This window comes from Amblyraja radiata, chromosome 26, assembly GCF_010909765.2.
Source record: "Amblyraja radiata isolate CabotCenter1 chromosome 26, sAmbRad1.1.pri, whole genome shotgun sequence".
Classification (NCBI taxonomy): Eukaryota; Metazoa; Chordata; class Chondrichthyes; order Rajiformes; family Rajidae; genus Amblyraja; species Amblyraja radiata.
In genome coordinates, this window is record NC_045981.1 from 25,090,853 (window position 1) to 25,104,099 (window position 13,247).

Sequence of the window (13,247 nt, forward strand, 5' to 3'; positions counted from 1 at the left end):
ATTTGCCTCTGGATTTGAAGGCTTGAGTTATGAGGAGGGATTAAATGTATTTTTGTACCTGGAGCGATGGAGACTGAGGTGAAATGAAGGAGGTAGATGAAATGATGAGAGGCATAGATAGCCAGTGTCTGTTTCCCATGGAAGGACGTCCTAAACCAGAGGGCATTGTTTTAAGGTCGGAGGGGGGAGGTTTAAGGGGATATGCAGGGTAAAGCTTCTCACATTGACCATTTGGTATCTAGAATTAGATGTCAGAGAGGTGGTGGAGGCAGAACCAAAACATTTAACATGCATCTTGCAGATATTTAAATGAGCAAGCATAGAGTGATAGGGAATTAATGCAGCAAAGCATACAGGTTGGCACGATGGCCATCATACACATGGTGGGCCAATGGGCCTGTTTCTATGCTGCATAACTCTGTGCAAAGCAGATTGTTAATTGTTTGGTCTCTTTTTATTTCAGAAGCCTGCCACAAGCAGTCTCCTCTGCCCAGTCTGCCCACCCCCCCGAAGCCTGCCCCAGCCCGAGGCCTGCAGCTCAGCAGTCCCAGAGCCGGCAGGTCTCCGCAGGTCAGCAGTCCGGGCCCCGCCACACCAAGGCTCCCATCCCATGCCCAGCTGCCGGGCCTAGGGGGTACCTCTGGGCCCACAGCCTCGGCCGCTGGCATGAGCAGGCTGACGGCGGGCATGGTGGTCCCACAGGCGGCACGTGCTCACCAGCGACTGGAGCAGACCAGCAGTTGCCTGGAGGCGGCGCTCCATGCTGTGGAGCAGAAACTGACTCAAGAAGATAGTGGCAGAGCAAGGTAACCAGTGGCAATGAGCACCCATCTACTGTAACACCGCGGATACATCTCTCACTGAGCAATCCATCCTACAGTGGGGAGATGAGGCCAACTGGCAAAACAGAAGGTCGTCCAGAAGGAAGAGATTAACATTCTGCTACATCAATCAGTAACCATGGCAGATCTGCTATCCTAGCTTCTCCCTTCAACTCATCTTTCTAAAATAAGTACTCTGCTCTCCCTGTATGACTTGATTGGAGTCATGGAGCAAGGAGGTCCTTCTGCAGTTGTACAGGGCCCTGATGAGACCACACCTGAATGATTGTGTGCAGTTTTGGTCTCCTAATTTGAGGAAGGACATTCTTGCTATTGAGGGAGTGCAGCGTAGGTTCACAAGGTTAATTCCCGGGATGGCAGGACTGACATATGATGAAAGAATGGATCAACTGGGCTTATATTCACTGGAATTTAGAAGGATAAGAGGGGATCTTGTAGAAACATATAAAATTCTTAAGGCATTGGACAGGCTAGATACAGGAAAAATGTTCCCGATGTTGGGGGAGTCCAGAATCAGGGATCACAGTGTAAGAATAAGGGGTAGGCCATTTAAAACTGAGATGAGGAAAACCTTTTTCACCCAGAGAGTTGTGAATCTGTGGAATTCTCTGCTGCACAAGGCAATGGAGGCCAATTCACTGGATGTTTTCGAGAGAGAGATATTTAGCTCTTATGACTAATGAGGGCGGGGGGGTCAAGGAAAGAGCGTCATAATGGCCCTTCCACCAATCTTTCCACCACCACACACAAGAAACGACAAGACAGGCACCATTGTATGCAGATGCTGAGAAGTGTGTTCAGCTCTGGCTGAACAACTTCTAATCTTGGGTGTGGACTCGATCAGAAGATGAAGGCCTTACAGGTTGAAGGGATATGGGGAGAAAGCAGGAACGGGATACTGATTTTGGATTATCAGCCATGATCATATCGAATGGCGGTGCTGGCTCAAAGGGCCGAATGGCCTATTCCTGCACCTATTTTCTATGTTTCTATGATTCTCTTACCCTATCAAAGCCTTTCAATATCTGTCGAACATTTTTCTCAACTGCGTGTCCACACTCCAGAGTAGAAACTACCAGAGAATGGATAACGAGATGTCTCCTCTTCTCCACCCTAAGTGGCTGATCCTCCGACAAACATTCATCGTCTACATCAGTGATTCCCAGCCTGGGGCAATGGCAAATTTCAGGGGGGCCACAGACATTTTTTGGGATTTAGGGGGCCACCGGTTCAATGAAGAGGGCCACAGAGTTACCACCCTGTTGCCTCCTAAATTTCAGTTCTAATCAATTTAAATCTATGTAGTTGAAATATATTTTTAATGTATGATTATAAATGGTTGTTTTATTGAACCCACAAAATATATTTGATATTTGTGGAATAGAATAAAAGAGAATATATGTGCAATTAATAGACACTGATATTTTTATGGAAGGTATTATAATATTGAAGTACTTTTTTTCCGCTAATAAAGTCAGGGGGGGCCACAGAAAAATTATAAGATCCCAAGGGGGCCATGAGCTAAAAAAGGTTGGGAACCACTGGTCTACATCACCAAGTCAGCTAAATGTTAAGGTCTAATTTCTCTTTAGGAGACTCCTCTCATCACTCTAATGATCCTTCATTGCACTCACTCCAGGTCTAAACACAGTACATCCTTCCTTAGATAAAGAAACCAAAAAGAGCCCCGTTTTTCAGGTAGGGTCTCACGAGCCCCAGTTTGATGCAGGACTCACGCCTTGATCTAACACGCCCATCCTTTTTTGAAATCTGCTTCATAATGTTTGATTTCCTGTTTGCTTGCTTTAACTGCACGTTAACTTTAACTGCATGCCTCTTGTGATTCTGCTACCAGGATTTCCTGAACTTTAAATCTCAACACTAATCATCTTATCTTTCTGAAAAAAAAAGATTCCAACACAAATGCTAACTTTCCTCCTCTTGATATATAATTTGTTACCCACTTGCTCTGCAGACTCTCTATCCGCCTCATATTTTACATTCCCACCTAATTTTGGATCATCCGCAAACCTGAGTATAATATACACAGTGTACTCATCGATGTCATTCATGCAAATTACACACAGCCAAGAGCAATGGAGAGTTAGCAGAAACATTCCGGTTATATCTTGCTGTCTTGAAAGTGAAATGTATTTTCTGAATCTTTCTGGCCCATAACCAATCCTCAAGCCATGCAAATATAATAGCCCCTGATTTTGTATGCTAATCTTTTGTTCAGCATCTTCTCAAAGGCTTTTTGATGATTTAACTATGCCATAGGTTCCTCGTCCCCTGCATTCAGATAGCTGGTTGTAAAGTCAAATAAAGGTTTTCATAACCAAAAACTGAATGTGCTGGAGGTACTTCCAGCCAGGCAACATCTGTGACACTGAGTTTAGTTGAGGATAAGGATCCATGCTCAGGAATGGGAGGCTCTATGATGAACTAAATGGGAGCAGAAGGGACAGATAGAGGGAGGTGGGGTGCTTCCAGGTAAAAGAGGATGCTCAGGAAAAAATTGATGGCTCAGGAAAGATATGAGTGCAGAATAATTATCTGAGGTTACAGGAGAGCAGGGGGTGAATGCTGGACATCTTAAACAGAAATACCAGATGTGGTGATATTTAGAAAGTTTTGCTGCCAGGTGGGGGAGGCAGGAATGTGTCAAGAATTGAGAGGAGATGATGTTCACTCAGGTCACGTTAAGCTTCATGGGAACGGTATTGCAAACGAGGATGTGGGGTGAAAGTAGCAGTGAGCTGGCCTTACGCACGAGGTGCCGACCTTTAACCTCGAGCTGCTAGCGGGTTCATCGGTGACTATTGTTTTGGGGGCAGTTAGACTTGTACAACACTGCCAGAGGAAGGGATGGACCATGGGTGGAGCTGGTGACTCACAACTCCCAGAAGCCAGCTTCAGCCCTGACCTCCAGAGCTAGCGGTGTGGAGTTTGCATGTTTACCCTGTGGGTTTCCTCGCGGTGCGCCAGTTTCCTCCCACATCTCAAAGATGTGGGCGATAGATTAATCCGTCACTGTAAATTGGTCCCTGGTGTGAAAGAGAGCTGGAGTCCGGGGAGATTTGATTGGAATGTGAGGAGAGGAAACATGGGACAAAAGTACGATGAGTGTAAATGGTCAGTGTAGGCACAGTGGGCCAAAGGGCTTTTTCCATTGCTCTACGATGCTACCTCAGCATCCACCCCTGCCCTGTCACCTTGGGTGCTATTCTGGCCCTAGTGGACGTCCCCAAGGGATTCTTCAGACTTTGACCAACTCTTTACATTGCTCTAGCTGACATTTGGTCCTCCCTCATTGCTTCCTCCAGCTCCAATTCCACGAAGTCTGCCGGCAACATCCTGGATGACATCGGAAGCATGTTTGATGACCTCGCTGATCAACTGGACGCTATGTTAGACTGACCAGAGTTCTTCTGCAAGCTGTCCCTTTCCTTTCCACAGTGAGGCCATCGGTCCCAGCAGAGAGTTCTGCACTGCCGCAGGCTGGATGTGCCCAAGGAACATCGTTTTGGGAAGCCCATGTTAGAGGCAGGAATGGACACTGATAGACTTATGCTGCATTTGATTCCCAGGGCTTGGTTGAGGGTGAACCTCCCCAAAGGTTGGCTTCAGGCTGAATTCCCTGCAGCTGCTATCATGGCAAAATACTGGCAGCTTTTAACCAAGTACAATGAACACTAACCACGGGCATCAGAAGACACTGCATTTTATTCCTTTTATTTTTATAAAACGTGTATAGATATTTCCCACACTGTCGGCTTCAACTGACCCTGCAATGAGCACTTAAATGAGTTAAAGCACAATATGTCGACCTGGTTCGGCTGACAGAAGAGAAGGTTCCAGATCTGGACAAAGATCTACAAACTACTGTCGTTGGAGTTTCATAATTGCACTCAATGTAAAAAGACCCGTTGATTAGAATCAGTTAATCTCCGAGTGCTGAGTTTCACAGGCAGTCACAAGCTCCTTAGATAAAAACCCTTCCCGAAATGTTTCCATCAGTCTGAAGAATGTCCTGACCTGAAACATTGTCTGTCCATTCCTTCCACAAACTCTGCCAGTCTCGTTGAGTTCCTCCAGCACTTTGATTCCAGCATCTGCAGTTTATGTCTGCAAGCTTCAAATATTACTGGTGGTCCACTCACAAGGCAGCACTTACAAAGAGGACACTACCTGTATCACCACCCAAGCTTAACACTATAATGTCTAATCTTAAAAACGCAAGGATGTTTATTGATTCCAGTTGCGCAAAAGACAAATGTAGGTCATTATAATTCCTATCATTATTCAGGCAAAAGGTAAAGCTGCAGAACTCTGAGCAGCTCATCTGAAAGTTGGTGCCAACCAAATGTGCCAACAGGATTTCAGGTCCCACACAGTGCAGTGCCTTGAGGGTTTACTTCACTACACTCTTGGTGCTATATAAATGCAAGCTGCTGTAGTTCCCACAGACTGCGGAGGCAACCACGTTGGGGCTGAACCTTACGATCGAATTCCGTGCAGTTTGGGAATCCAAACCTGCTGTTGGCTATAAGTGCAGAATAGCGACCAATTCCTCGTGGGTGAAGCCTTCTGCGCATCAGCATCCAAGTGGGAACTTGGCTTTTAATGATTTCCCAGCATGTGTACTCAACCAAATCCCCCAACATTCCACTTTGGCATTGTTTAGTTTAGTTTACTTGTAGCCACGTTGCACGGAGATGACGTGAAATGCTTGTTCTGCATGCTATCCATTCAGATCATACCATCCACGAGTACAATAGATCCTCTTCAGGTACAGCACGCAGAGAGTCTCCACGTTCCAGCGCCATCTTGCAACGGCCAAGTCTCGGGAAAGTCCCACGATCTTGGCCCTAGCACACATGATTTATTGCAACACCAAATAGGATTAAATCAATCATTTATTTTGAACATTCCTGTTTAGGTTTGGTTCTCTCTAGTTTACAGTTGCAGAGGCTTGGCATTTGCTGTGTAAACACACAGGTCATTGTTTCTTTCTGTGATTGGGCTGTGATTGGCAATGACGTTTGCTGGGAGATAAATTTGTCTCATCCTTTCGAACTTTTCATTCTTTGTTCTCGAAAACCTTTGAACATTCTGCTGCTGCAAGATCCACGACACCATTGTCCTCGCCAAATAGTTTTGCTGGTTCGAGTGACTGCAGGCATTAATGCAGATTTCCTCCACAGCCTGGTGTGCTTTCCTGAAATAGCCATCTGCTCACCTCCCAGATTCACTCAGGTGTTCTCCTCACACAACCCCTTTTTATCCTTCCCTTTATATTGCCTGAGAGAATGGCACTGATCTGTACCTCCAGGGTCTCTCGCTGATAGAGTGAATCATTGCCAGTGAAACATGGTCAAGTATATGTCACGTGTTTGATAGTCTGGTCCGAGTAGCCCTGATATTGTTACTTCTTCCCCTGAACTGTAAGATGCCGTTAATTCCCCTAGAAAGGAGCATTTCTTATGAATACTTCATTCACGGTTCAGTATGTCAGAAAAGAATCATGAAAACTATTGCAATGTAAAAACAAAATATTTTTCTAAAACAGCACAGTGGCAGAAGGCAAGATATTTAAACCGAGGTCAGTATTTCACAAACAGGTTCTGGTTATTGGTCCAAATCTAATTTGGTTACAGAATCCCAGTGCATGCCCTGTAATTACCACAGCTCTTTTTTACAGCATTTTGTGTGCCTTTCCTGGCATGTCAGTACATATGTGAAAATGTGTGTGCGCGCGTGCATGTTTTTTTAATTTGTTAACACAATAATTGCAGGCTGCCGTGTAAAGCATATCAGTACAAACCTAGTGTGTGCATTTTCTGATGGTAATGGATTGCAGTGCCTTGGATGCCTGAAAGGATCAGAGTCAGGAGCTCTGACCTTTCACAACTGGGTTTTACTGAAACTGCCCTCTTTGCTTTAGGGAAGGAGGAAGGAATGAAGCATCTGTACAGTTGGCACTCCTGTACGAATTACTCAGTGGCACCTCCACATATGCGTAAGGGCCTTCCACTGTCATTGGGAATTGCATTGAGAATCCCAGGCTTTGGTATAACCACAATCCCAGGTCATCATCAGTTCCATGCGTCAATACCAAATGATGAAAGGCTCAGCTTTAATATGGAAGGTGAAACTATTTCCACTGGTGTGTGGTTCATAACCCCAGGGCACACATTTTACATGAGGAAAGACAGCATTGTAGTTCTGCATACCTCGTTGACTTCTACCAAAAGCAGCAAGAAATGTCAAGCCTTTTTTTCCCAGTGCAGCTGAGTCGAGCTGTTACAGCAGATTACTCCAGCATTGCCATCGATCACTGTTTGACACAAGCCCTGGCAGAGTATGTGATCCTTGGTGTAGGAAGAGTTACTTGTCTCTCGAGGGTTCTTGACATTTTGTTTGTTATATATTTGTGCTTTGCCTGAAATATTTCCAGGGCAAGCCATTGCCACGGACACCCAAGACATTCCTGTAAGACTTGCAATTTGTGGCATCATTAGGAAGGGCAATTTTCACCCATGAGTATTGAAATGAGAAACAACAATAACAAGAGCAAAGCAATGCCCTGTGCTGTGCACCTGCCCCAGTTGTTGAAAGTAATGACCATTAATTACTACTGGAGAGTTAGACTGAATTTCATTGCCTGTCAGAGTAAACAGCAGAGATCTGTGAGACCAAAGATTAAAATAAGGTGCAGAAGCAGTCTGCCTTCAGAAATCAGCTGCATGGGACTGCATTATTTCCACTGCCTGTTCATTAGCTGTAGGAGCTGTCACAGTCGGCATTAAGTTTGATGGTCTGGGTGGAAAGGGAGCAGTTGGGGGAGAACTTCCAAATGGAGCAGTTTTGTGTGACTGAATATTTGTGCGTTGGTTAGCCCTACCACACTCAGCTGCTCTCCGACCACCACACAGTTCTGATCCAACTCAGGGCCTCTAGTAGCTGAGTGGTAGAATCTGGTGGGGTGATTGATGGAGATGGGAAGAGAATGAGATTGGTGTAAATGGAGCGTTGACGGTTGGCACAGTGAGGCACAGGGCCTATTTCTGTATCGCATACTTCCGGGGATCTAAAACACGTTCAGATTAATTCCCAGATTATTTAACCCACTTCATCTACTACTACAGAAAATAAAATGGAGGACATGCTTAGGAATGTTCCGGAGAGATATGGGCCAAACACAGCCACATGGGACCTGCTTAGACAGGGGCATTTTAGTCAGTTTGGACTTTGGGCCAAATGGCCTATTTCTGTGCTGTATGACTATATTTGGATCCAAGTATTTTACACTCTGCACCAGTAAACCTGCCTTTGATACATCACATACAAGATTTCCATAGCTGTGAGTGAGATGTCTAGCAGAAACTAGCATGCAGTCCACTCCAATACAATTGACCATTGGGGAGGGCACATCAGTGTTTGGTTTCCCAGCAACTATTGGGTGAAACATCAATCCAACCACACCCAGCTATCCATCATACCCATGGAACACTTCACAGCATAAATGTATGAGTTTGATGTTTGGCATTTACTCGACTCAAACTAAATGAATAATGAGTCAGTAGGTGTAAGAGGCTCGACGCTCACAGAGAAGTGATCTGATATACTTTAAACGGACAATTATAAAGTGGCTTTAGCGACCCTGGTCATTGTGATGCAGGGCAATGCAATGACTGGATTAGCACAGCGGCATTCCACAAAGCGGATGGAGATGGTCCCGGTTACATGAGCATGTGTGCTTAGATGAGGCGGTTGTTTGGACTCTGGCCTCATGAGATATGCCAGCCTGGCTCAACCTCCAGTGCAGCGAGGGCATAGAGTTGCCTAGCAGGAAGGGCACACAGCCACCATTCCCTGGCACCCTTATTCCTATAGGTTCCTGCTTGCAAATAAACAGCAGATTCCATAGCATTGTCTTGATCGATGGCCTGCCCGCAGTGGTGATCAGTGTACATCACACCCTGATTCAAGCACAATTCTGCCTGCTGTGGTAGTAGTGCAAGTTTATTATGTAAATACCTATCTGCTCCTACCTTACAGAATAATATATATTTTTTAAAAATATTTTCTTCTCTTCCTATAAATGTACCAAATGTCCTAGACAGAATCTACAGGAGACGGATTGAAAGTTGGTTGGGCGGACAGGGACACTACACTGGATTTATTAAGAATTCTTAACTGCTGTAAGATTAATTAGTGCACAGAATTATGGAAACAGTTAATTATAACAAATGGAGAAAGGCACAATGTAACAATGAAAATTCTGTTTTGAGCTCTGTAAAAGTTTGATCTATGTAAAGTAAAACTTACTGACTTGTATTATTGTAGCAAATGTGTATACAGTGTATTCTGAAATTTCTAACATTGTGTGATCAAGAATTTCAATTTTTACCTGCTTAACTGCAAAAACACAAGCTTGTGTGCAAGTTATTTCCCAGCCTTGAGAAATGGAATCAATAGAGCATGAACAAGGGGACATGACTTGAGAATTAAGGGACTGAAGTTTAGGGGTAACATGAGGGGGAACTTCTTTACTCAGAGTGGTGGCTGTGTGGAATGAGCTTCCAGTGAAGGTGGTGGAGGCAGGTTCGTTTTTATCATTTAAAAATAAATTGGATAGTTATATGGACGGGAAAGGAATGGAGGGTTATGGTCTGAGCGCAGGTATATGGGACTAGGGGAGAATACGTGTTCGGCACGGACTAGAAGGGTCGAGATGGCCTGTTTCCGTGCTGTAATTGTTATATGGTTATATGGAGTAAGAACTGTGGCTTATTTCACCGGCCTGAAGTGTTTAGTGGGTTGTGCTATGTACTGTCACTGGGCCTAGGATTTGAAACAGGAACAAAACTGCTCATTGCTGAAGCACCATTAACAACCCTAAAGGTAACCCTACAGTGTGGCACAGTGGCGCAGCATTAGAGTTGCAGCCTTACAGCGCTTACAAGCCAGAGACCCGGGTTCGATCCTGATCCTTTTCTGTACGTTCTCCCCATAACCGCGTGGGTTTTCTCCGAGAACTTGGGTTTCCTCCCACACTCCAAAGATGCACAGGTTTGTTGGCTAATTGACTTGTAAAAACTGTCCCTAATGTAGGATAGTGTTAATGTGCGGGACTCGCTGGGGAGAAGGGCCTGTTTCTGTGCTATATCTTTAAACTGAACCCAGGTCATGGTTGGTGAGGACAAGCAGCCAGGGCTGAAGCACCCAACAACTGTCCGGTTCCCTCCCCACAACTGGCTCCATTCATGATTCAGCCTCACACCACACCAGCTGTTTCAGTGAAGTACCGGAGGGACCCCGCGCAAGTATGATCTTCCTGCAGAAATGAAAAGCAGGATCAGGATGGAGATTGAGTGGAAGCTGAAACCTTATTTGGAAACCCGCTATCTATTTAACTGGCTGCTTTCACTTATGCTTTGGACTTCCAGTGAAAAGGCTCACCTAATTTTGAGGCATTAGCCTCATTTAAATTTGGCCACAAGCAAAAGAAGCGGCCAGCAGGTGATCTCATCAGCTTCAATGTGGTTGCACCTACTCAGTGTATTTGACCCTGATACCAACTTCTTCTTTCGTGTGGCGTGCACTGCCTAAAGTTGTTGGACAACTTGTTCTATTTGATGTTCAAAAGGGAACTGCAGATGCTGGAATATCGAAAGTACACAAGTCTGAAGAAGGGTTTCGGCCCGAAACGTCGCCTATTTCCTTCGCTCCATAGATGCTGCTGCACCCGCTGAGTTTCCCCAGCTATTTTGTGTACCTTTGTTCTATTTGATCTTCCGTTTGTGCACGTCGAGTTGATTGCATTAGTCGAAACAGGGCAGATCACGTGAAGGTTGCAACTTCCACCCTGACACCAACTTAAAATTCAGGAACCCTCTATCCATCATTAAAAGCAATCTTTTTTTGGAGGGGTTAAATCATCCAGTTCATTCAGAGGCTTTTGCTATCTGGTTAAGAGCAGGAAAAAAAAGTGAGAATTGATGCTACAAAGTGGAAGCAGGGCCTTAAATTGTTAATTACTCCTTTATTATATCTGCCAAGCACATCCCAGATTCCACTCTAATTAATTCTTCAGTATTCTTTCTTCAATATCAAAAAAACCCGCAACCGCCTGAACTGGATTTCAAATGTCTATACTTCTTACAATTACAGGTGACCCGTGCATTGTGGTCAAGGTGGGGGGGAGAAGAGATTTGCTTTCCCAGAAAGCAGTACATATCAGGTTTTTAAAACTGTGTCATCTCCACATGCATCTTGTTTGTCGCAGGCAGCAAGACGCCTTTCCGGATGTATATGATCTGGGAAGGAAACTAAGACCCATGATGATATGAATTTCTGTGGCATGGACTGGATCTGAAGTCAGGGAACCTCGTCCATGTCTGACGAGGTGGACAATTTCTCGGCCTAAACATTGGCCGTGGCAGATGGGCATACAAGTTGCTATGGGATGGTTGAAATTTTAGCAACAAGGATGCACATTAACCAAAGTCAAGTTAAAACTGCCTCTGATACATCACATACATACAACATTGCCACAGCTGTTAGCGGGATGTCTACCAGAGACTAGTGTGCAATTCACTGCAATAGGTGTGGGGAGAGCACATCGGTTTGCTTTCTCAGCAACTACTGAATGAAACCTCCAACCAGCTGCACCCAGCTCTCATGCCCATGTCACAATTCACAACACGTTCACGAGCTTGATGTTTGCCATTTATTTGGCTGCAGGACATTTCAAAAGGCAGTTTGATTCGAGTCTATTTCAGCGTCGAATAGCAGCGGGAGATTTCAAGACAGTCTGTAGATTGCGTGAATTATCAAAATTGGCTAATTGAGCAGCAAATTTTTTAAAAGGCAGGGTGCAGGGGAGCAGCCGCATTAGGGGAGAGGGTGTGTGGAGGCAAGTGTGAAACTTTGGATCAAGTGGCTTTGGCAAGGAGAATGAGCAGAGGGGAACAGGAAGAAAAGGTAGCCTGGTGTTTCTTGTGCATGTTGTGGTTTTAGTGCAGTAGTGATGGCAGGTAGAATTGTGCAACATTCCTCCTGCAGGATATGGGAAGTCAGGGAAACTGCCAGTCCCTGATGATGACACCTGTGGGAATTGTGTCCAGATGCAGTTGCTCAAAGGTTGCATTAGGTAACAGGAACTGCTGCTGGAAGACCAGTTCCTCGAGTCCAGGCAACACCATCGTAAATGTTCTCTTTTAAATTAAAAGTCTTATTAATTTTAATACAAAAAATACGTCTGAAGTGCCCATTCCTGTGGTGTAGTGTTCTAGGTAAGCGGCAGTGAACCATCCTTAACTATATATAACCATATAACAATTACAGCACGGAAACAGGCCATCTCGACCCCTCTAGTCCGTGCCGAACACATAATCTCCCCTAGTCCCATATACCTGCGCTCAGACCATAACCCTCCATTCCTTTCCCATCCATATAACTATCCAATTTATTTTTAAATGATAAAAACGAACCTGCCTCCACCACCTTCACTGGAAGCTCATTCCACACAGCTACCACTCTCTGAGTAAAGAAGTTCCCCCTCATGTTACCCCTAAACTTCAGTCCCTTAATTCTCAAGTCATGTCCCCTTGTTTGAATCTTCCCTACTCTCAGTGGGAAAAGCTTTTCCACGTCAACTCTGTCTATCCCTCTCATCATTTTAAAAACCTCTATCAAGTCCCCCCTTAACCTTCTGCGCTCCAAAGAATAAAGCCCTAACTCTGAGGGATGACCTAAGATAATGACTGAAACTCATGCAACCCATCAAATCACATCATAATGTACCAGTCAGCAAGAGATCAAACACTCCAAAGATACTATTTATTCCCTTTGCAATTTGTTTTACAAGTTACAAGCTTCCATAGTAAAAATTAAAACAGCGCAACATTATTAAATATCTCTAACATTTACACAATGTACATGATTTATAAAATGCCACTGAAACACAATTGTCTGTGGCATTAGAGGCTTTCAACCATCATCCATTGCCAAACTGAAGCCCGCACTAGAATAAGACTGACAGTTTTCAACTACATGTGCAAGTATAACTTAACGTTGGCCACAAAGCCCGAAGCCATTGGATTGAAAACGGCAGCATGCGATTACCAATAATAAACGGAGAGATTTACTTTTGAACCTATGGAGGAAAATAGATTACAGTCTACCCTTTTTATTAAAAAAACTATGCAGTGTTGAAAAGGAAAGTCCATCTTAATTACATCTGGAAGGCAGTTTAAAGCTTCAAATTTTGAGTAGCAAAAATAAATCTTTGTTATATTGTTTGTCCTTCTAGGAGGTATCACAACAGGAGGAGGTGGTGGTGGTGCACAGGCTTCTGTCAGAAAGGCAGATGAGATATGCCAAATGGCATTATAC

The 13,247-nt window shown here is 44.5% G+C and overlaps 1 protein-coding gene across 1 annotated transcript in view; it reads left to right on the plus strand.

The window, feature by feature from the left end:
* Positions 1-9,280, plus strand: part of caskin2 (CASK interacting protein 2) — a 102,140-nt gene extending 92,860 nt beyond the window's left edge. Inside the window, exons 19-20 of the mRNA XM_033044510.1 lie at positions 464-806; positions 4,169-9,280. Of these exons, the coding sequence (XP_032900401.1) occupies positions 464-806; positions 4,169-4,262 (437 nt within the window). The 3' untranslated portion in view covers positions 4,263-9,280. The remainder of the gene's footprint in view (positions 1-463; positions 807-4,168) is intronic.
* The last annotated feature ends 3,967 nt before the right edge of the window (positions 9,281-13,247 follow it).